A 24375-nucleotide genomic window follows, 5' to 3' on the forward strand; every position below is an offset into this window, starting at 1 on the left:
AGCTCCCTCCTCTGCTCTGTATTACTACTACAGCTGGTGGCTGCACATGCCGCATAGCCTCCGCTGGGCATAGCGGTGCGTATCGGCACGTCGGCCACCGGGGTCTCTGACGGGATGGCGGACAGGCCAGCGGGTAGGTGCTCGGGGACGGGTCGCGTGGGGACTGCAGTACTGTGGTGGGCTAATTGTGAGTAATTCAGCTTGCAACTTTTTTTTAATTTCTTTTTATTACTGGTTGATCTGCACGATCTCATTTTCAGTTACTTCTTTCACATCTTTTTTTTTTTGCTGGAAATAATATAATATAATATAATATAATATAATATAATATAATATAATATAATATAAGAAATATAATATAATATAATATATAAAGGTGTACTTCCTTTAATGCGCCTCCACAGACAGCGACTCGCGTCACGGTGAGGGACGTTTGCGGTTAGTTCTTTGTTGTTGAGTCAACTTTATGGAGGAGTTGGTCAAACAAACGACCACTTACTTCTGTCAGCAGCGTGCGTAAAGACACCACGTATCCGAACGGAGGCGACGGTGATCGGTAGGGCGCAGTTACGGTGCGGAGCACCGGGGACTCAGGGCAGCTCGGCACCTGTCTTACTAACCTACCGGACCTAAAAAAAATGATTGGCATCAGCTGTCGTGTCGATGGAAGTCGGTCCGGTCCATTCATGACTCCGTACTACGCGCGCGTCTCCGTAAGGGACGCGCGCGGAAAAGGATGGGAGCTTCGTGTTCCTGTCCGGGAGGGAAGACTCGAGACAAACTTCACGGAAACACGTCACTGTAACCATGGCGACGACTCTCTCCCGACCTTCTAAATAAGGTTTTATTTTACTAACCTTACCCGTACGGCTGCTCTGCCGTGGGCCACCATCACCCGCAAACCCCGCGGAGGTATTTTAATATTTGCCTGGCCTTCACCAAACGGCCCTCGAGGGGTGGAGGGGGGTGGGGTGGGTGGGGTGGGTGGGGTGTTTAGTTTGTCACGTGGTTCCGTGACGTTTGTCCGCGTATTCTTTCTCCGTTCAGCTTCTTGGAGAAGTGGGTCAGTAGATCAGTAGAGCGGCGCTGCCTTCACTGTGCAGCAGAGGGCGCTAGTCGCTCCCGAACAGAGCCGGAGACAAACAGGGATGTTAAACTCTTTGAGCCAACGCTGCAACATTTAGATAACATTATTTAGACAAAACGCTGTTTAAAAAAAAAAAAAGGCAAAAATAATGTTATCAATTATTTAGTAACACGGTGCTAAAAGCGTGAAGAAATCGACAGGTACAACTGAAATCATTATGAGGCGAAATATGTCAAATATATGTTTCTTCTGCTTGTGCGACATTCTTGGAATAATAAGCTGCCACGATATGAACATACAGAATATGAGAATACAAGATCAAGGACATTAAGAAATAGTCTAGTATCCAGGCTGCTTAATTAAAATCCCTGTGAAGTTTTCTGTTTATTTACAAGGTCAAAAAATATTGTAATGAAGCAGAAATAATGACGTTAAAATACTATATGAAATTAATAAGTGCTAAATCTAACTTTCAGAAATTATTTAAAATGCTGGCTCATCTCTAACCATATGCTGTTACTGTTGTATTATATTTTATGAACTAGAATGTTAATTCTTTGCATATAAAAAATATAAACACAATGCATCTACAGTAAGTTAATACAACAGGCTGTATTCAAAAGTATAATTGTTAATAGCATAATCTTACAATGCAAGTCTTTTAAATTCTGATTTTAATCTTGATGCTGTACCCTACCAGATGTGTGTAATTGAGAAAATAGATTTGTTTCTTCAAAACAAAGGAAAAACCAACATGAAAAAAATAGTTGTTTAGAGGAAATAATTAAGTTTAGTTTGTTTCAAAATGCTACTGGATCCAGCCACTATATAATGTTAATTTGTATGAAACTGAATTATAAACGTTTAAATGCAACACGTGTCAGATGGTTGGTGTTGGTTTCTGTGGGAAGTTTTTGCAGTTGAAGTAAATGAAGTGTTTAAATAGCACAAACTCCGTGCCCATTTTTAAAAGAGAAAAATATCTAGTTTTTTTTACAACCTTGTTCCAAAAAAAAAATCCCTGGGGGCCATACAGACTATTAGCGTCAAAAACCTTTATATTCCACCTAATATGTTCTGTATTGTCTGGTGTGCGGTGTATGCACCTCAGAGCCTATTAAAATTATTTGAAAAATGCATGTGCATCATAACAGAACATGGCACATGGGATATTGCCAAACATTTGCACATGTGCGACTGGTTTCAGGAGTTGCCGGCATTGTCGGTCAGTCAACCGAAAGTAACTCAGAACATGCTGTACCGTAACTGTAAGATTTGAGGCTTGCTCTCTCTGCGTCCATCCAAAACTGCAACACTTGTAGTTATGTTTCCAGAAGCATGCAAGCAGAAACACCGAGCTGTGCACTTATATAACGAGAGCTCATCAGGCTGTAAAAAAACACAGCATACTGACCTTGAGTTGTGGTGAGAAGATACAAGAAATGAAGTCTTTAACTCTTGTTCTGTATGTGACCCATAGAGGGAACCTATAGATGATGTCCCCCCAAACGTTTTTCTCCGTCCCTCTATGAACAAACAGTCAGAAAATAGCTTCACCTGCAACCACAAAAAAAAAACCAACACGTATACAGAAAACACGCTGCTGTCCACTGCTTCTGTATTTCTATAATTTCCATATAGTTAACCACGTGTTGCTGCTGTTATTAATACTGCAGCTGCATTTACTAATGAATAGAAATACATGAGATTGCACATTTGAGGTCAAATAAACAATTTTAGATATTCTAATATAGATTAATATCAATAAATATCTGCTATTTGTAAATTCAAATAGGCCACAGCAGTGGAAAGATGACGCAGACAAAGACACCAAGACAGATAAAACCAACATCTCCTGCTGCTGTTGGTTGAAAAACTGCTGCTGAATGTCAGTATTTGGTTTTACAATGGAGACGCGCTCCTTTTGTGTCTCACTTTGTCCCTCTTTGTCCTTCTTTTGTCTTCTTTCTTTTCGTTTTGTGTCTCATTGTAGTTATTTTGAGTTTCTCAGTTCTTTTGTCTATCTTTGAATTTATTTGGTACTTTGTGGGTTTTCTTTTGCACCTTTTTAGTAACTTTGTCTCTTTGTAGTTGTTTCAGTTTTTTTTTTTTATGAAGATGGCTGACCTGTCGACTTATTGATTATTGAACTGATTATTTTGTTATAACAAGAAACTTTATTTGTGATTACAAGAATTTATCACATTGTACCATGAAACGTTACAACACAATAAATAGTTGTTGTTGTCACAAGAAAGGTTTGTGTGATAAGTTTGTATGTTGTAACACCGTGAAACTATCTTGTTATAATGTAAAAATATTTAGTTTATAACGCAAAATATTTACAATAAAAAGCTTCATGTTAAAACGTGATAGTTGAATTTGTCTTTTTCTGGCATGGCAGCAATATGTGTCTGTACATCTTCACCCTTTAACACGAAACACCAAATCTGCTGCTGTATTTTATGTGGACTTGACTAATTATGAATCAAATCTGACAAACTATGCATCATTTAAAAGTGGGTGAATATTAAAAGGTTTGACTGTTGATCAGAGAAAACAAGGTGTAGAGAAATTGTGATGGGCATTTTTCTGACATTATACAGATCCAATGATTTACAAAATAAGAACTGATAAGAACTTAAATGAATTGTTAGTTGTCGGCCTATTTACATTATTACTAATAAACAGGAAAAGAAAAATACAAGAATCTACTTTAGTCACAGTTTTAGCCAACAAAGAGCTGTGGTTGTTTACAAGAAAACAAATCTAGACATTAGAGTCTCCGTGACTTTCAGCTTTTGGAAGATTAAAAGAAGGTGGAGTGATTGCAGTGAAAAGAAGTCTGTGTTCACATTCGTAGGCAGGGACTTGATGTCTGAACATGGAGCACTAGTGGTTCAATAAAACCACTAAGGGCAGTGATTCATGTGCTGTTGATGGGTCTTTTGACTGAGGCCTTGAAACAGCCGTCCGTGTACAATATCAACAAAGGAAGTGACCTCTGTGAACACAGACCATCCAGGCTTTGAGATACATTCTGCAGCGTGTTGCTCGGCCGTTTGAAGCCAGCGGTGCTAAATATTTGTTGTTGGAAAGGACGTGAGGATGTTTTGGAAAAGAGGGTGTTAAGAGCTGTAACTGAAAATCCTGCGTTCATTATGTTGATATGCCATCTGTCTTGGTCAAAGTTTGGATCAGATGAATGGCGTCTTTTTATAAGCCACATAAAGACTCACTCTTATCTTGCATCTGAAGGACAGTTTTATCTGAGCTGGAATGCTGAGGTGAGCTTATTTACATAGAAGAGTGTTGTGTAGACATACAAGATGTCATTTTACGGAGGTAACTGTTCAGAAATCTGCTTTTAGTGGGAGTTTAAACGTGCCGCTAACGGTGCTCAAAATACAACGTGATGTTAAATGTATTCATGGCATTTAAAATATAAGCTTATAATCTGTCTGTTTCCGGTTTGCTCACCTTTCCTCTTAAATACGTAACATAATCAGTGTGTCTCTTTGTAAAAGCTTGAACAGTTAGCAAAACTGGCAAACTATCTGAGCATGTAAACCACACAAAAATCCCAATAATTACTCTTGAATTGATTGTTTATTAATCAGTTCACCGTCTACAATATAACTGCAGTCAGTTGCAAGACCTTTTTTTAAGTATTAGACTAGTAATACCAAAATATACCTTTCAAGTCATGTTCCTGTGTTCAGTTGCAGAAATCATTATTTACATTTTATTTATGTTTTTTTTAAAGTAGTCACACATTCCAGATTTGTGGTCTGGCTGCTTTTTTGTCTTGTTATAACTTGTGTCTGTATTGGAGTTCAGAGACATTGCAGACATGGAGACATTAGAACAACAACCCTTGTTCTGCTTTTGTGAAGTTTAAAAGTTTGAGGGCAGATTTGTGTTTATCTTTATAGCATATATATTTATATTGCCTAACAGCTTTATTGTTTTCAGCAGCTAGTTAGATATGGTATGTAACAAGTATGTGTCTCCATTCACTTTGTAGTGTGGATGATTGTGGCTCCATGAATTATTCACTAGTCTTTTGTTTCCTGGTTATGACTGAATTGACTGTGTGCTGTGTTGAAGTGGGTTGCTGCTCTGTGATTACTGGTGTTATTGAGATTTTTCAGGTCTATGAATAATCTACCGAAAATCAGGCCATACAGGGTGTACTCCATTTTCCATCTCTGAATACCTCCAAGTTATTGAAGAAGGATTAAATGGACACTTAAGGTGCATGTAGACATTATGAGTATTCTTTATCGTGCTGAGCGTGTCACACCTCCCGTGCTCTTCCCACCGCGGGTGGTGCTCCGTGTTGCTGCATTTCAGTAACGTGGTATGTGATCTGCTGCCCTGCAGGCTCGGCCTCTCGTCAGCAATCTTGTCACGAGTGGTGCTTTGTGGCACGGGCATGACTCAGACTCTTGACCATCTATACGTGCACTCAGCGCCCCATAAAGCAAGCAGGGAGCGTCGCTTCCGAGAAGTCATGTCAGCTTGCACGGCCCTCACGTGTGCACAGAGAAAAGATTCCTGATGAACGATGTGTGGTGGCGGGGCGTGGTTAGCTCGGCTTGCAGGGGGGGAGAGAGTGGTTCAAGGGACGGTGCCGGGAGGCCGGTGTAGCAAGGTTGGTGCTACCGGGGTCTCTCCTGGATACAGATGACATACGCTGAGCCACAAAGTTTGAGTTATGGTTTCGTTTTTATTGGGTGATCCACACTGCGGCACACACTCTGTTGCACCTGGTGTCGGCGCTCTCCTGCCCAGCCTCCGAGCGTCCGTCTCCAGGCTGCTTCCTCCTTCCTCCTCACCAGGTCCTGCTCACTTATATCAGGGAAGAAACCAGTTCCCCCCGATTCAGTTCAGCTGCGCCAATTATCCTCCTCCCGGCACCGTTCCCTGAACCACTCCCTCACTCTCTCCCCCCTGCAGCCGAGCTAACCACGCCCCGCCACCACATACCCCCACCGCCCGACTTAGGCCGGGGAGCCATCCGGCCTAACCTACTAACCAACAAAAACCGCCTCACCTCCTTTTTCGTCTTGCGATAGCCGCAGTCTTGTCTACCTGAGGGCGCACCTGCCCACCGCCCAAGTGCTACCCCAGATACCGTACTTCCCTCCATCCAATTGCACATTTCCCCGGGTTGGCGGTGAGCCCAGCCTGCCTCAGGGACTCCAGCACTGCGCCCACCTGCTGCACATGCTCTGCCCAGGTGGTGCTGTGGATGATGACATCATCTAGGTAGGCGGCCGCATATGTAGCATGCGGACGCAGCACCCGGTCCATGAGGCGTTGGAACGTGGCCGGGGCACCGAACAACCTAAAGGGAAGTGTGGTGAATTGGTATAACCCAAACAGAGTGGAGAAGGCCGTTTTCTCCTTGGACTCTGGCGAGAGAGGAATCTGAGAGTAGCCCTTGGTTAAATCCAGTGTCGTGAAGAAACGCGCAGTGCCCAGTCGGTCCAGGAGTTCGTCGACCCGGGGCATCGGGTACGCATCAAATCGTGACACATCATTCACCCTGCGATAGTCCACACAGAACCGTATAGATCCATCCTTCTTGACAACAAGAACAATGGGGCTACACCAGGCACTGTTGGACTCTTCTATTACTCCCATCTCCAGCATTGCTGCCAATTCTCTCTGAACAATTTTTCTCTTGTGTTCAGGTAGCCTGTAGGGTCACGACCGCACCGTCACGCCGGAGACGTTTCAATGTTGCGCACTATGAGGTTCGTGCGTCCTGGCAGGAGGGAGAACACATCAGCAAACTGCTTCTGCAACTTGGCAAGGTCTGTTCTCTGAGTCCCGGAGAGATGGGCATTGAAAGGGAGCGAGGCAGGATTGGTGGACTTTGGAACCTCTGGCCCCAGCTCCTCTCTCAGATACCGCAGACACCAGAGAAACAGGCATAGTTTTAGGAGGTTGAGGTGGTAAATCTGTGTAGCTCCGCCCCTGTCAGATCGCACCACCTCATAGTCAACGTCCCCTACTCGCCGTGTGACCACAAAGGGCCCTTGCCACTTGGCGAGGAGTTTTGAGCTGGAAGAAGGAAGCAATACAAGTACCTTTTCACCCGGTGTGAATTGCCTCAGCTTGGCCCCTCTGTTGTACAGCCGTTATTGACGCTCCTGGGCCTGGAGCAAATTCTCACGTGATATCCGACCCAGTATGTGGAGGACTGTACCTCGTCCGCCAGCGTCATTTTATGCATCAGACGAAAAGGGCGCCGGCGCCGATGGGCCCCCCGCAGCCCGGCCCACGAGCTGTTCCAAAGCACGGTTCTGCCGCTCTGCTTGCGCCTGTAGCGTCCCCAGAAGCTGGCGGTTCGCCTCCGCCTGATCGAGCTGCATTGCCACAATCCTGTTTAGCATCTGTCCCGGCGCCACGATCGGCTGCATCGGCGTCTCGCTCCGTTGTCCGCCTGTCTCCATGCCCCACATTGGGCACCAGTGTAGCAAGGTTGGTGCTACCGGGGTCTCTCCTGGACACAGACGACATACGCTGAGCCACAAAATTTGAGTTATGGTTTCATTTTTATTGGGTGATCCACACTGCGGCACACACTCTGTTGTACCCGGTGTCGGCGCTCTCCTGCCCAGCCTCCGAGCGTCCGTCTCCAGGCTGCTTCCTCCTTCCTCCTCACCAGGTCCTGCTCACTTATATCAGGGAAGAAACCAGTTCCCCCCGATTCAGTTCAGCTGCGCCAATTATCCTCCTCCCGGCACCGTTCCCTGAACCACTCCCTCACTCTCTCCCCCCTGCAGCCGAGCTAACCACGCCCCGCCACCACACGAGGAAACAGGAAAAACGGTGTGATGCTGTTGTGCAGCATCAGTGGTAGAGAGCTGTGGTGGGTGGAAGGGCGAGCCGGCTAGCGTTCACTCCCACGTTCAACTTTTGAGTCAGTGATAACCCACACTAGACTAGACTCAGAAGTCAATATCGTGGAAATTCAATCCACCGCTGATTGAATTGTAAGACTTTATTCTTGTTTCTAATGGTTAGCAATGAGTTGGCCTCTCACACTTCCCTCACAGATTAAGTTCTGGGTTTTCTTATACTCACATTTCAGTTTTATTTATATTTGACTGTGCAAAAGTAAATAATACAAATATAAAATAAACTTGAAGTTTAAAACATCGAGTCATTTTTTTTTAGTTACCCATTTTATATTATAAACTTAGCTGGGAAAAATATGGGTTAATTGTTAAAGTTAGGCTTTTTACCACGAACTCATCTGACTTCAGTGAGGAAAACATGCATATGGGTCGATTCCCGTCAACAGTCAAGTTGCAAAGTGTTTTTTATTTTTATCAAAACTTTTTTCCCCAAAACAGATGTCACAATCTAAAGCACGTGAGTCCTGAGATGGAAGTAGGTCAGTGTTACAGCATTGTATAAGCATTAGGAAAGATGATAGCCCAAACCCCATTTGCTCTCACATGCCTTTTAAACACACAAACTGCAAGCATAGCTGGAGGTCTGGCGCCATTCAATGGCAACTTTCAGCCAGTGCATTAAGAGTTTGCCTAGAAACAGATGATACAGAACATGACTGAGCCAAGGCATTTTTGGATTGTGTGTGTGTGTGTGTGTGTGTGTGTTGGATGAGTGTGTGTTGGTTTGCCAAGATAATAAAAAGAAATGTAAAGAGGAAAGGGAAAAAAAATTGTCAGTCCTGCACTTTGAGAGGTTTTGGGTTCAGCTTTTTCCATAGTTATACAGACAAAAATTCCTGACTGAGATATCAGTCTTTTAAAATAACAGCCACTCTTTACTGTAAACAGTGTAATTTATGAGTCAGCTTGATTGTTTGGACACAAGTCAGCCTTTGAAGATAAAAGTGGTGTCAAATATTGATGGATTCTTTCTAGGTTGTAACGAAGCTGTGCCACGGGGACTTTAGTTTCAAAATAAAAAATAAGTTTCATAGGTATGACCTAAAAACTAACTGTAACCTCTAAAATGCACAAGCATGTATGAACATTAAAAATGGTTGTGTTGGAAACAAAGAAATAAAAAAATCTGTATGAATGTTTTATCTTAAAATCCATTGAATTTTAACATTGTGTTTTTTTTTATTTCTAAAATTACATTTTCACATTGAATTTCACAATTGACTACCATGACCACGATTAAGTCCTTTTCTGAACAAAATTTGAATAATTGTAATACTTCATTTTTATTTATTTAATACAGCTCATAATCTAAATCCAAGACCTGCCATCGTTAAAAATGAGGCACAAATTTAAAAATAAAATTTCTAACCTTTTTAGACTTTTTAACAGATTTTGTTGTTATAAATATGCACCCCTGAAATATCTCAGGTCAACCAATCTAAATTACCCACCTGTTTTTCTGTAAATAGGGTCAATCACTCAAATAAGAAAAATAATCTTATCAGCTTTACTCCTATTGAATTCAGGAAGATCCTACTGGCAGAGCAACACTCACTCACTCACTCACTCACTCACTCACTCACTCACTCACTCACTCACTCACTCATTCACTACCTCACTCACTCACTCACTCACTCACTCACTCACTCTCACTCACTACCTCACTCACCCTCTACCTCACTCACTCACTCACTCACTCACTCACTCACTCATTCACTACCTCACTCACTCGCTCACTTGCTCACTCACTCACTCACTACCTCACTCACCCTCTACCTCACTCACTCACTCATTCACTCACTCACTCACTCACTCACTACCTCACTCACTCACTCACTCATTCACTACCTCACTCGCTCACTCACTCACTCACTCACTCACTCACTCACTCACTCACCCTCTACCTCACTCACTCACTCACTCACTCACTCACTCATTAATGAATTCATTTGTTCATTAAGTCCCTCATGAAGTCATGCATTCATCCATTCATTCGGTCATTAAGTCACTTACTCTTTCACTAAATCATTTACTCACTTACTCACTCTTTCAGCCACTCATTAAGTCACTTATTGACTCAGATTAATTAATTCACTCATTCATTCACTCTCTTGCTCACTAAATCACTTATTGGCTCACTTCTTAACCCTGACGGTCACTCATTTTTTCATTCATTCACTCACTCACACATTCATTTACACATTCATTCACTCTTTCAGTCCCTCATTGACGTATTCATTTATTCACCATCACGGTTTTGGTCTGTCTGCCTGTGTTGTTCTGTTTACTCCACGTGTTACCTCCTCAGTCGTCTCTCCGTGCCTCTTCTCCTGCCTCACGCCCACCTCACCTGTTCCCAGTCTCCTAAGCTTGTGTCTGTATACGTACTCCCAGTCTGGACCCGTGAGCTGCTGGTTAGAAAGTCAAGAATCTATTCCTCTTTCTGTCATGGCAAGTCTTTGAGCAAGGCCTTTATCTCAAGTCGTTGCTGCTCAGAGTTAAACTTTGTTTATTCATCAACTTCTTGTTAGCCAAGCATTTTGTCAGAGGAAATCCTGTTTTCTCCATCTGCCAGGTTTTGTTATCACATCGGTCCCTGGTAAAGTCTTCCTGGCTCTGTCTGGTGCGTTCGGCTCCCCCTTCCCCTCGTGGACTGTGAGTGTTACGAACAGAGTATCAGGCCGTTGGGGAGCTCAGGGCCGATGCACTCATTCGTAGTTTCTCACTCCCCCACGATGCCTGTTTTCATGTCTCAGATCCTGCTGCAGTGGAAGAGGGGTCGAACCAACCGAGCTCCTCGCTGCCAGCTGTCGAGCTGCCAAGGAAACGAAAGGGAGATGTGGAGGAGAGGTCAGACATCTGTGTACATTAAGAAGTCTTATTTTGTTTGTGAAGAATAACTTGACATCTCCTTTATAAAATATGAGATGACACGGTCTGTCCATTTGATCTTACAGGGAAAGCCTTGACATCGAGATGATGGATGATGACCTCAGCAGGTACACGGACTTCTTTACTGTACTCGTGTGCTGAACGACCAGAGAATCCTGGTTAAGAATTTGATTTTTCTTTGCAGATCTGAAGGGGAGGATCAACAAGTCAAGATGAAATGCTTCAGGTGATCCTATTTTTTTTTTTTTTTATATCAAATTACTGCACCATCTGTGTCCTGGAAAAGAAAACCTCTGAGGCTTCGTTTGTGAAGTCGACAGCTCTTTTAAACCATAATGACTTCTGCTATCTTGAAATAGCTGAATTGTGAGTGCTTTTTACAGGAAATAGACCAGCTGTTAGAAATATGAATGAGAGCTCTTCCTTCCAAGTGTTGCGACACCGTTTGGTTGGTGCTACCGGGGTCTCTCCTGGACACCGATGACACGCTCAGTCGTACGTTCGGGTGTAAAATGCTTTTTATTTGCCCGGCCCATACACCAATGTACTCGTGCAACCGCTTCCTCCGCTTCCTCCTCTTCCTCCTCCTCCCTGCTCCCCTTTATAAGGGGAGAGCTCATCAGTTCACATCCAGCTCAGCTGTGCTCATCAGTCCGTATTTGGCTCAGCTGTGCTCATTACACCTGCCCGGCACCGTTCCCTGAACCACTCCTCCCCCTCTCCACCCCCCTCCACCCCCTGCAGCTGAGCTAACCACACCCCGCCACCACAGTTTGTTTGACAGCTGAATGTACCAACAGAGAGCCTCACCGCCAGATTGAGAAGCGGCGGAGGGACAAAATGAACAACCTCATCGACGAGCTGTCTGCCATGATCCCCACCTGTCAGCCGATGGCTCGAAAACTTGACAAACTCACTGTGCTGAGGAAGGCCGTGCAACACCTGAAAGTCCTCAAAGGTAACTCTGAACCCACCTGGTAGTTTAAAATGTCACCAACATCGATTTTTGTTTTAGTCTGAAAGCTCTGTGTGTTTCAGCTGGGATGAGCGGCGCCTTTATAGACACCTGCAAGCCTTCCATCCTGCCTCATGATGACCTCAGGCACTATTTGCTCAGGGTAGTTTATCATGCAAAGCCCCGACTACTCAAGTATGATTATAAATGTGTGTTTCTGTGTATTAACACGCCTGTTTATCTGTCTTCCAGGCTGCTGATGGTTTCCTGTTAGTTGTTAGTTGTGATCGTGGAAAAATCCTGTTCATCTCCGAGTCCGTCTCCAAGATCCTCAACTGCAGCCGGGTTTGTTTGACTGTTCCAGCACACGATCTGCTGTTATTGTCAGCTATAAATATCACTAAAGCAAAGTTTCAGTGCATCCTGTTGATTCAACCGGCTTAGCTGCACTACATTTAATCGAAGTGTAACTGGGGAACATGTTTCTTTCTTTCCAACGTCAGCATAAATGTCTATCAAGTATGTAGCCCCAATTAAAATTTGGTAAAAGGTTAGCAGGTGAGACACAAATTTAGTTTGACATACTGCAGCTTCAACCTCTGACAGGTTGGAACAAACCAACTCTATCTTGATATAATGGGTAATAAAAAAGGGTAGGATCAGATTACAAAATATTTTTTCATTGCAGGTCTAACATATTCATGCTATAATGTTATGATAAAAAAAGCTTAAAAATCCATCTCAAGGGCCATCTGAATAGTTTCTATGGAATGATTTCCACGCCCTCGTGTTTGCAGATATATGAGACAGGTGGGTGCCGTCAAGGAGGCTTTTTTTTGCCCTGCATGTTGAGCGGGAAAGAAAAGTTCACGGTTATCTCCTACCTCAAAAGTATGTTTAGTTTACAAACAGGAATGTTCTGTCTAATGTTGAAATATTTTGAACATTAGATCAAAACATTTTGAAGGAAACATTATTCGAACTTGGAGGTAATTTAACCAAAGTTATGGGAACGTTCCCTGCTCGCTGTCCAACAATACTTTAAACCTAATCATCAAGACCATGGTATGTGTTTTTTAAATTTTTTTTAATTTTGTTTGCTCTACATGTTTGGTTTTCCTGCTTTGAGATTCTGGTTAAACGGAAAGGAATGGAGATTTGGAAGAAAGCAGGAAAGAAGCTTCTAAAGAAATCTGACTCCATGTATGCAGGGCAGCGAGTGTGGCAGCTTAACACCGAACCATGACTGGATTCACGCTGCAGCGACTGGGTTTCTTCAGAGTTACAATCCAGATACTTTCACACACAGCGCAGTGACTTCACGCATTTAAAACAAATGAACAAAAAAACACAGCATGTAGGAAACTGGTGGCGGTTTAGTTGGTAATGCACAATTGTTTATATTGAATCAATTAAATGGATATTTAAGGTGAGTGAATAGATGTGTCGTTTGTGTTCACAGTTGGAGCTGACCGGGCAGAGCCTGTTCGATTTCATCCACCCCAAAGACATCCACAAGGTGAAGGAACAGCTGTCCTCTATGGAGATGTACCCTCGCCAACGCCTCATCGATGCTGCAAGTAAGTCTGTCGGCAAAAAATGGGTGACCCTACCTGATCAACACTGGAGCTAAATTAAAGGGAATAAGTACTGTATGGTAATCACAGATGCTGTGTGTGTGTGTGTGTGTGTGTGTGTGTGTGTGTGTGTGTGTGTGTGTGTGTGTGTGTGTGCGTGCGTGCGTGCGCGCGCAGCTGGGGCTCCGGTCCAGGTGGATGTCCCCGTCAGGGCGTCCCACTTGTCCACGGGAGCTCGGCGATCCTTCTTCTGTCGCATGAAGCACTGTCGAGTGGCGGGGAAGCTCGAGGACAAACACTTGCTGCCAAGTAGCTCCAAAAAGAAAGGTGCGTTCAGACTGGAGCTGCATGTCGTTCCAGTGACGAAGGTCCCGATGGCCGAGCTTCACGTTACCATGACCACCAGTTGCATTGATTCTGCTGCACGCTATTTTAACATCAATGCAAAAAAAAATGGTCAGTTTAGCTCCAAATGAATGGGATGTGCTGCTGAATGCGACGCAACAAGGTGCCAGAACATTTCGACTGAAGTAAATCTGGTTCCTTTCTGTAAGTCGTTCTCTTGTTGACATGAAAGTAGTTCAATATTAACATCCTATTGAACTGCTCTCAGTGTGTCCGGATAAAAGATAAAACATCTCCACTGAAAGACTGCGGTATGCACACGGGAAAGACCTCGAAAGAGTTGATACTAAATCATCCTCAACAATTTAAAAAGTGTCAGTTAGTCATGTCTCGCTCTGAACAGCCGTAACCATGTATATTTTCTTTTTTAATAAACAAAAACAAAAAGGTTGTTCCAAATATTAATATGTAAAAGGCATATTGAAGTATAACAGCTAATTTGAGACACATTAGGAAATCAGCTTTTAAGATGTATTTGAATGCAATGATTTTTTTTTTTTCCTGTCTTTATTCTTGCATATCATGTTGGCCACAGTCAAACAGGACCGTCTTGGAAAAATTAAAATAGGTCATTTCACAAACAAGCCCTGAAAGCCGTGGACAGGAAATCGTGAGTGGAACGTAAATTAAACTTTGACAACTTCATTTAGTATTTAGATTTCCATTTAGTGCACAGGGTGATTAATAATGCTGCTCCTCCACCGTGGAGGAGCTTTGTTCTGCGCCGCTCTGAGTAAATGAGTCGAGCCTGAGGGGCCGCTTCGAGAGGAGATTGTAGCTTTCACAAATGAGGCTCCTCCGTTGCACAATCTGCTTTTAAAGAATGAAATCTAAAAACCTGCACAGATTTTCACATCTTCTCCTGTAAAGTCAACCATTTTTGCTCCATTTGTGGTGCAGATACCAAGTTTTGTTTCCTCACTTGCTCAGGCACTGCAAATGGAAATTAGCTGGTAGCTAAATATCGTACAAAGAATCTTTTCTTTTTCTTTTTAAGATCAACATATTTTGGAATCCCTGATATTTAATACACTAAACCAACAAGAAACATAATAGTCTTGCTATTAGTCAAACTAAACTTAGCTCGTATTATTAAATAGGCTCTTTGCAGAAAACCGCGCTCACCTCGGTAGGATAACCTTGAACCTCAAATGTTTTCTTAAGTGCTGCCAGGCGCCTGCTGTTATCGTCAAAGCCTTTTCAACGGTATCTTGTATGACACAAGGTTTCACCTGCAGAAGGACACCAGAGAATCTAGAGCCACAAATTCAGGGAAAAGCACTCCCTCAGCTCCCTCAGTAACGACTCTGCATCGTCTTGTTTCTCTTCTTCGCTCTGTTGAGAACACTTGAGGTGATTCAGCTCAGAGGAACAACCTGAATGAATTTAAGAGCTTAGTTATATTTAGCTTTGTGTAATGCAGACATTTTCAGTCATTGAGCTGCAGGGCACTTCGGCCCAAACGGATGATGAGGAGGAGGAGGATAGAGGAGGAGGATAGAGGATGTGTACCAAAAGATGAATATGATTTTTACATTCTGGGCTATGAGGTCAGTATTATTTAAGCAGCTGGTGGACAGCAAGCAAGTGGTGGAAATTTTACGTCCTGGATTGGTTGCATATGGGTGGGACATAAAAAAAACAAACATCTGATTTGGATGAGGTGCCTGAGGGTGGGTGGGACCTAGCAGTCACCTGTCCTCTCTCTCTCCACCTGTTGGCATATGTTTGTTGGGGTTGACACTATCAACTATCATCTGTGTAGCTGCTTTTTCTTCAGGGTATTAATCCCAGTAAGTACGCCGATCCGTTTGCCCCCCCCCTCACCCCCCCCCCCCCGTTTCCTCATTTAGCTGACATCTTCAAGCCATTTAAAAGAAATATCACAATGATTTTGTAAATAAACAAATATATAATGACGTAAACGAGCACCATCTAACAAATTAGACTTTCCCCTACTTTTCATAATGTTGGTCAGTTTAACTGAGTGATTTCATAATGGAAAGAATTCAGGATTTGACTTTTTTTCTCCCAAATACCACAATTTTAAACACGTTGTCCTGTGCAGGAAGTAGGTCAGTGTTATGGCATTGTATAACCATTGTAAGAGGGTCTAAACTCCACTTACTGGAAACCTCAGAGGCAGCAGAAACAGGAGGTTTGGTGCCACCCAGTGGCAGACCTCAGCAACTGCAGTCGGTAAGAAAAGGAAGGCGTATTTTCAATACCTAGTTTTAATGACTATCATACACTGTAAGAGAATATTCAGATTAATGATTTATACCATTATAATAATCAGATTAATGACTATTATTTGATGGTATATTATTTTTGATACATTTCTATTTATTGCATGAATCTTTCTTTTTTCTTTCTCAGTTGAAATTGATGGATAAATTGATTTTATATTCTATATATATATATATATTTTTTATTTTTAAAGGCTATTTTCTTCATTCGATGCTCACAGTGGAGGCAGACAGAAAATGTGGGAAATGGAGAAAGGGACAACATGCAGTAAAGGTCCAGCTGGCCAGAAATCATAGCGGTGACTTGATGCTCACAGCATTTGGGGCCGTGTGGATGTGCACCATAACTACATGACTGCTGGGTCCACACTATTATATCCTCTCTATTGAACAAAGCCCACAAAAAGAACCAAAACCAGTAACAAATTGATATTACAAACAAATGTTTGTAATGTATCCAAAACTGATAGATTGTTTTCTTTAGTACCAAAAAGATCCAGTGTTGTCCAAATTTAGAAATACACAATAAAACCTTCTGGCTTACTTCCATTGTGGTCCTCTGTTATAGTATGAGATGGCAAATTGTATAAGAAAGTGTCACGCAAGAGAAATGATGCAATACTGCCTCTCCTTCAGTCTTATAGTAGTTGGCACTCACTAGAGCTCCAGTATATGAATACAGCCACAGCTCAAAATAGGCCCCAACAAATACATGATTTTTCTCATCTGTAACATTTGGTAGAAACTGGAGTGCCATTTTTAAATAAGCAACGACATATTCATGTTAGTTTTTAAAGATTTACATCTTCTGAGAGCCGCAGACAGGATCAAGTAAAATATGCCAGTCTTATCCTTTAAAACATGACAACGGTGGTGGAAGAAGTAACAAGGCCCTTAAACAAAAAGTACAAATATATTAAAAGTACTTTTAAAGGTCCTACTTTTCAATTTCTTAAGTAAAATTCCAGTATATTTACTAAAAATAAGATAAAGATAATCCCGTGTGCCCTTTGTTTTACTTTGAGCAGTAGTGTGTGTTTTACCAGGAATACTTTTTAAGCAGTGTTTTATTTCTCAATGTTCTGCCCACAGACGCTTACAGATATTGTACCCTTCACTGCACTGGATACATCCGGAGCTGGCCGAGCACCCAGCTGGAGCCGGAGGGCGATACCGACAAGGAAACCTCCAACCTGAGCTGCTTGATGACGGTGTGCCGCCTCCACCCTCACGCCTCCCACCAGCCCGCCAAAGACATCAACGTCAAGCCCACCGAGTTCGTCACCCGCTGTGCGATCGACGGCAAGTTCACTTTTGTAGATCAACAGTGAGTTTCCCGTTCCTAACTACACCCATTGTTTGTGTCTCTCCGTCGTGAGTCACGGATTTGTTCTGATTGCGCGGTTTCCGCTGAAACGGGACCGGGAGGGGCGCGCGGCGGTGAGGAGGCCTCCGACTTGTGTCAGTTGACCTGTCAGTGGAGATAATCCTTTCTGTCTTTACCGTTGTCTCTCAGAAGGAGTCGTGCATCTCGATGGCGTCACATGACAATCTCTTCTCATTTTTTGGGGAGTAATTTCACACCACAAAATTGCCTCATCAAATTTCCCATTACGTGTGACTGGTGAATGCTACATGAGAGGTTCATTTACAGTTTTCACCCTCATCCCATTTTTTTTACTTTGCGTTTACGTTGCTGTTTGATCGGCGCGATCCCGAGTGGCGGCGAGAGCGATGGAAAGATTCAGCAGAACTGAAGTCCGTCTTTCTGCTGTCTGTTCCCAGAGCCACGACGGTCATCGGTTATCTGCCGCAGGAAGTTCTTGGCACCTCTTGTTACGAGTACTTCCACCAGGAAGACCTGCAGCGCCTCGCAGAGAAGCATCGGCAAGGTGAGGCCAACGCTGTGGGCAAATTTAACCCCCAACTGAAATGTAGAATTTGCTTGGAAAATGTTTTGACCCGCAGAAGTTCATGGAAATGACCTTTTTTTTTTCTAACAAAAGGCCGCATCTGTACTTTTTAAAGTCCTGGCCAAAAGGGCCTGCAGCAACATATTCCAACTCTCCGCTGTGCTTTGCGATGACACCTGCGTCCGATCTCTTGACAGTTCTTCGAAGCAAAGAGAAGATCGAGACGCAGCGCTACAGGTTCAAAACAAAATACGGATACTATGTTTCACTCCAAAGTCAGTGGTTTAGTTTCACAAATCCTTGGACCAAAGAAGTGGACTTCATCGTATCTACAAACAGGGTTATCTCGTAAGTATTCGTTCGTTCGTTCGTGAGCATGTGATCAAGTCTCGGATTCGTTATTTGAAGACGGAGGTGCAACGGTCATGTTTGACAACCGCAAGACCTATTTTTAGTTGGTATAAGCTTCTCATAATACAGCTTTAAAATATGGGGGACTCGTGGAATAAGCAGCACAAATACTCCTCTGCACCAACAGGGGGCCCGCTCACACAAAAGATGAAGAGGCCAACAGCTCAAAAGCACTTCAGGGTAAGAAAGGCACGCTGTGCTGTGAGTTCATGTGGGCGTTTGTGTCCTTTGTGTGATCGTTATTGTGCTTCTTCTCCAACAGAAGACACAAAGCAGATCCCTGTAATTCCCGGCCTCTCCAGCGGTGTGGGCACAATGATCTACGCAGGCAGCATAGGGACTCAAATCGCAAATGAGCTCATCGACTCCTACAGGTGCCGTCTGTGAATTCATGTTGAAAATGGTGCTGCTAAATAGATTTTTTTTTTTTTCTTTCCTTACAGCAGGGGAAGATTTATTTTTGAATACTGTGGGGACATGGATGAACATGGGGGGAACATCTAGAGCCCAACTGATACTGGATTTTTAGGTCCGATATTCGGGAGTAAAAAAACAAAAATTCAGACAAGATATTTTCCAGTTTATTGTGCACCGAAACGGTAAACATTACCTGAATTTAATAATTATTAATAACTATATAAGTTACCCATTATCATTTTCTGCATTATTTTCTGTATAATAAGGTTCACATCTGCTAACATATATGCCTACACTAATATACAGTCATGGAAGAATGTTTTTACAATTATTAAAAACGATAAGCTCAAGTTTTTTTTTTTTTTAAATCCTTTTTATTTTTCACCTCATTTTGAACAGGGTGAACTCGTCTCCTTCCAGCAGAGCCTCCAGTCCGTTGGTCCCGGTCCAGGAGAAATGTCCACTTGTTTCCCCACAAACCAGCCAGAGTGTGAGTGACCTGAATAGGAGCACACAACGCTTCCCATGAAGCTGCAGCCATAACCAGTCTGCTTGTTCACCTGCCGATTGTGGAATAAATTAACGGAGTAACTTTTTTAAGTCAAAGTTTTTCCGCTTGTTTTTCTTGTCTGTTATTCTCTGTCGACACGATGAGGTTTGATTTCCATTCATGAATCAGGTGTTATGGAAATGTATTTTGATATTCGGGTAGTTTTTTTTTTTTGTGCAAATGAATGGTGACATCTCATTTTATGTAAATGTAGGTAAAGTGTGGAATTTCTATGCAAATTACAGCCAGTCGTTCTTGCATTTTTCTACCGTGTTTCTACCACTGCATGCTCATATTTCATTGTATTTTCTCTGAGATCAGGAAACTTTTATTCAAATGTGAGAGAAAACGAAGCAGAGAAAGCTTGTTTTTCTGAGTTTAAAGACACTTGAGTGGAGAAAGGTCAAACCCGGGGCTCTGTGCAGTGTTTTAATGTATAATGGCTTGTTGCAGGCATCCAGCGGAGAGGAGGCAGCAGGCAGTTCATCCCAGTCGGATTCCAGGACAGAAGCGGGCGCTAGCAGTGGAACTCCAGGAAGTGCAAGTACGATCAGCATCATAAATCCAATAACAATTTGTCTCTTCGTCTCTGCAAAGAAGGAGAATAATTGGGCTTCAGACACAAAGGCTCAGTGGAGAACTCGGCTCTTTGTATTACTGATCCCGCTGATGATTCTACAGCTGCAACATCAGACAGATCAACTGAAGTCAACATATGTTGTTTGTTACAACCAGTAAACAATAGTGTTTAAATCCTACATGCATACATTTGGAAAAGCTATATTTAAATTGTTTTTATTTAAAATAGGAATGAGAGTTTGTGGTGTTTGTAAAAACACACATGGATTGGCTCTCACACCCGTCTAATGTTAAAGTGCTAAATTAGCTATAAACTCTTTGAAAAAAGTTAGTATTTCATTTAGGTGGATCCTGTTGTACTTATTTCACCCCAAGCTAACATTAGCTACAATGTTCTTCAGAACGGAGTCGGATGCAGCTGTATTTGCTCAGTGAAAAGGATTTAATTTCACTTTTTAGCATATTTTTACATATATTATGTACTTTTTAAGTCTCTTTTTGAATAAAAAGGGATTTAATTTAGCTGTGGAAGTTTTTTATACTTATGCAGCAGAAAAGGAACTGATGCACATCATGCCTTTTGGATCCTGCGCTCCCAGACGTGGGATGTCTGCAGTTGGATTCTTCTCTCTAAATTAGTATCTGGTGTACAAATGATCTGGGGAGGATGGTGGATGTATGAATGTATCACCACATAATGGAGAGCACTGATCATCACAAAGTGATATTTAACAGTTTTGAAGAGGTAATCCTTCCTGAACTCTCGTTTTTGTTTTGCCAGGCGTGCCGTCCCAGCTGGACTTGGACAACATGATGCCGGGCCTGAGCAGCTTCAGCAGCGACGAGGCCGCCATGGCGGTCATCATGAGCTTGCTGGAGACGGACGTAAACATGGGTCAATCGGGGGACTTTGAGGATTTACACTGGCCTTTCTAGAAGGCGCTCAGACCTCCCGCCCCTCTCACATACTCTTGTGCCGTCTCTTGCCGTTTGCCGAGCACTTGGCCGTTTGGATAATTCTGTTCTGGCTGATGACTGAACTAGCATTGCACAATTGAAGCCGCTGGACCCGTACCAAAGGCCGCAACATGTTGTACTTGAGAACGGCCGGATAGAAGTTTATAGGAAAGATTGTGACTGTGGTTACCTTGTCGGTCCCTCGATCGATTCTTGCTTGAAGGAAAGTGCGGTTGAAGTGCCCCTTGGAGCCTGTGGTGATGTAGTTTCTTCCTCGGAGACACTTCAGCATCATCAGGGGGGACTTAGGTCAAGACTTTCCACAGCACAATGATGTATTTGCTCTGCTGCCCTCATTGACCAAGGTCTGGAGGAGAATCGGACTATTGCCATGTGCAGTGCTGCTAAAGAAACTCCTCAAACCTTTGACATTTGTGTAACCTTCGGTACACAGTGGTGACGGATGTTTTTCATAACATGATCTGATCCAGTTTCTTTTTTTCTTTTTTTTTTTTAACCGTTTTTTTAAAGATCCCCACCGACACATTTTAAGTAAAAGAAAAGAAAAATACTGTTCTGTCCAATATTGTTTCCAGTAAGTACTGAAGAAGGCTAAAAAGAACATCTACCCTTGGTATTGCAGATGATTACGCAAAGATGGGGAAACATTAGGCCTCGCACCTCAACAACTGGTCGGGTTACATTCCAATTTAAGCATTTTGGCGAACACAGTTGCACAAACCACGAGGGATGGGTGGACAAGTTTATCAAGAATAGTGGTTTTTACTGTTTGTTATTATGCTTACCTAAAATTCTGTTTTTAGAAATGACAAACGGTCATTATTAAAAAACTTTTTATAACATAATGGCAGAACTGAACCATGAGTGCACTGTGCAGCACCCACAGGGAGTTCAGCGCAAACATGCTCGCTGTTTTGTTACACTTTCAACAATACAAACATTTGGGCATCTTTAAATGACCTAATAACTAGCTTTGCAAAACAAATGTCATCACAGACCAACTCGGTATCACACCAAAGCGTGTAATACATCTGTCAGTCTCACATTTTGCCTTGCGTAGGCATTAAACGTAAAGTGCCTTAGGTTTAGCTTCCGTTAAATGTGACATGGCCGAAATTTGCTTCGGTTTAGGCACCAAAACTACTCGGTTTGGATCAAGGACCAAAAAACACGTGGTTAGCGTGAGGAAAAGATCAAGGTTTGGGCTAATTGAAGGAATTTTACGCAAGTAATGTGACATGCGCCATCGTGTAAATTGAATATGTTACATACAATTAACTTCTTTGACCCTGGTCTTGCATGCGTGTACTTTTCACACCTTGGCAGGGCGAAATGAGACCCTGACACAGCACCCTCTAGTGGACTGAAAGGTATATGACATGCTTTGGTCAGATGGCGGGCTGCACAGACGGAATAGTGTTAATCTACAATATCACAGATTATAGCAGTTGAGAGGCAGTTCTCCACTTGTGGAGTCATATTTATTGCGAATGGTATGTTTTAATCAAAAGTAGATTTTAAATTATGACACCAAGAATAAGAGAAAGATAAATGGAAAGAAATCAGGAGATTGTCGGTGTCCTACCCCGAACAAAGCACACGGACTGTATTATTTAAAAGAGATCAAGCTGATTCTAATTATTTATGTTTAGAAATTCTTCAAACATGCCTGATTTTAACACTGCAACCATCATGTGGAGCTCCTACTCAGCTCGCTAAGCTCTTTTCCAAAAATGTTGAATGGCTCCGAATCATCAGATAATCAGACCACATAAGAAAAGTTGAGTCTATGAATGTGCTCGGTGTATACACAGAACTGCTTATTTAGATATTATCAGAATAATCATGGCACCACCACCACCACCTCACAATTTGTGATTGCCACCTTGCTGACAGGGATTAGCAATGAGGGCTAATGCTATCAAAACTATCAAGGGAAGGTGTCGCAAGGGCAAGGTTTTACTTCAGGACTGTTTTTTAAGAAATACTTGAATATTAACTCTCGTTTACAGTTGTTGTCAGTGGATAAATTGTAGGCATGTTATCAGGCTTTTTACAGAAAGATTATAAAATTCAGTATTAGGTTTTGCATCAGATAAAAGACATAAAACTTAACAATCCAACAGCTTTATTTGAAAAAGTTGAACCGCTCAAAGCAGCCGTCGCTGAAAAGTTTTGTGTAGACATCAAATTTTTCAAGTTTTGCCTTGAACGACTTTAATCACACGTTCACATCTCAAACTCGGACGACATGTTATCTTTGGTGGAGAAATGTGATGACAGTCTGCTCAAACAAATCTATAAAGTAGAAGCTCCAAATCCAAGGGAAGTAACCACAAAGACAACAAACAAGGGGGTCTTTAACATGAAGCATGTAAAGTGTCTGTTTCCCATGTTGAATGTGCACTAAAGGACTGAGCCCTAGTATGCCTACAGTATACTCTGTGTTCACGTATCAGATGCTAACTGTACTCCAGACAGTTCTGTGAAGGTCATCTACTGTACACTGAACTCCTTGGAAAACATGGAAGGCCGACTATGGGTGGGAGAATGTTTTCCAGTGTTAACAAGGGACAAGTCAACATTTAAAGGACAACGGATTTCATTGCTATTACAGTATGTCTTGCGTGTCCTTTCTGTTGCCCCTAAACTGGTGTTTGAACAGCCACTGACTGCAGAGGATTCAGCTGTAGTCGTCTATTTATGTTGCCAGGGAGACCGTTATGCTGCAGTCTCTGTATATGAATGTCCACCTACCACCAAAGCCTGTTCTTAAAAAATATAAAAACAGCTTTTCAGGATCTCATCCGTGGACGGTTAGTTTAGAGAGACCTGGAAAAGGGAGGATGCAATACGGCCCTAAGACGGGTTGAGGTTTGAGCAAAGGGTGATTGCCACGATCATGAATGATTACACTATCAAGCTTCTCATGAGCTCTTCAGCCCGTTAATACCAGACATCCGGGGTTGTCAGGCTGCAGACAGGGAGCTCACCAAAAAAGTAAAACACAGTTTATTACTAAATAACCTCTGAAAGTTGCTGTAGAACGATTTAAAAAATCTGAGAGTATGTGAAGGTGGATTATAGTTTAAATTAGTGACTGGCCTCAATACAATATACAAACTCTGGTAATATCACTGGTTCCTTAAATCTTGAAAGTATAATGTGATTGTGTTGCCTTGAACACATGTTGTTTCTGACAGTTCAATTGTAAGTATGCAGTTATGCGCTCTGTTTGGCTTTAAAAGCAAAACTGACAATATATGCTGTTGCCATCTGTGTCATTTTAAATGGACACTAAAGCATATTTAATATCCTGCTTTAAAAAAAAAATGTCTATTTGTATGTGATAATTGTTACTGTTGTTTCTGCTGTAATAAGGAATGGACGCTGAAGTCTTTGACAGTAAAATTGTTTTTTACAGAAA

At 42.4% G+C, this 24375-nt stretch overlaps 1 protein-coding gene across 2 annotated transcripts; it reads left to right on the plus strand.

The window, feature by feature from the left end:
* On the plus strand, window positions 1-24369 carry LOC138202503 (basic helix-loop-helix ARNT-like protein 1). 2 transcript variants are annotated; one of them, XM_069156538.1, is made up of 17 exons: window positions 1-187; window positions 10779-10872; window positions 10980-11021; window positions 11099-11140; window positions 11715-11872; window positions 11953-12032; window positions 12122-12214; window positions 13332-13449; window positions 13624-13773; window positions 17193-17427; window positions 17886-17992; window positions 18211-18361; window positions 18552-18604; window positions 18687-18798; window positions 19241-19331; window positions 19845-19935; window positions 20752-24369. In XM_069156538.1, the coding sequence occupies exons 1-17, from the start codon at window positions 115-117 to the stop codon at window positions 20904-20906; spliced, it is 1845 nt and encodes a 614-aa protein (XP_069012639.1). In that variant the 5' UTR covers window positions 1-114; the 3' UTR covers window positions 20907-24369. The 2 variants fall into 2 exon arrangements, with proteins under 2 accessions (XP_069012639.1, XP_069012640.1); XM_069156539.1 differs by having other exon boundaries at window positions 1-133.
* The last annotated feature ends 6 nt before the right edge of the window (window positions 24370-24375 follow it).

The sequence above is a fragment of the Embiotoca jacksoni genome, unplaced genomic scaffold, assembly GCF_022577435.1.
Source record: "Embiotoca jacksoni isolate LCO1_2020_lvr unplaced genomic scaffold, fEmbJac1.0.p SCAF_21, whole genome shotgun sequence".
Taxonomy (NCBI): Eukaryota; Metazoa; Chordata; class Actinopteri; family Embiotocidae; genus Embiotoca; species Embiotoca jacksoni.

What these genes read in the sequence shown, in the direction of transcription:
- LOC138202503 (XM_069156538.1), top strand. Translation starts at nt 115, where the DNA reads ATGGCGGACAGGCCAGCGGGTAGGTGCTCGGGGACGGGTCGCGTGGGG. An exon ending in AAGGGAGATGTGGAGGAGAG is followed by an intron (nt 10,873 to 10,979) that starts GTCAGACATCTG and finishes TTGATCTTACAG; the next exon opens with GGAAAGCCTTGACATCGAGA. An exon ending in CGCAGAGAAGCATCGGCAAG is followed by an intron (nt 17,993 to 18,210) that starts GTGAGGCCAACG and finishes ATCTCTTGACAG; the next exon opens with TTCTTCGAAGCAAAGAGAAG.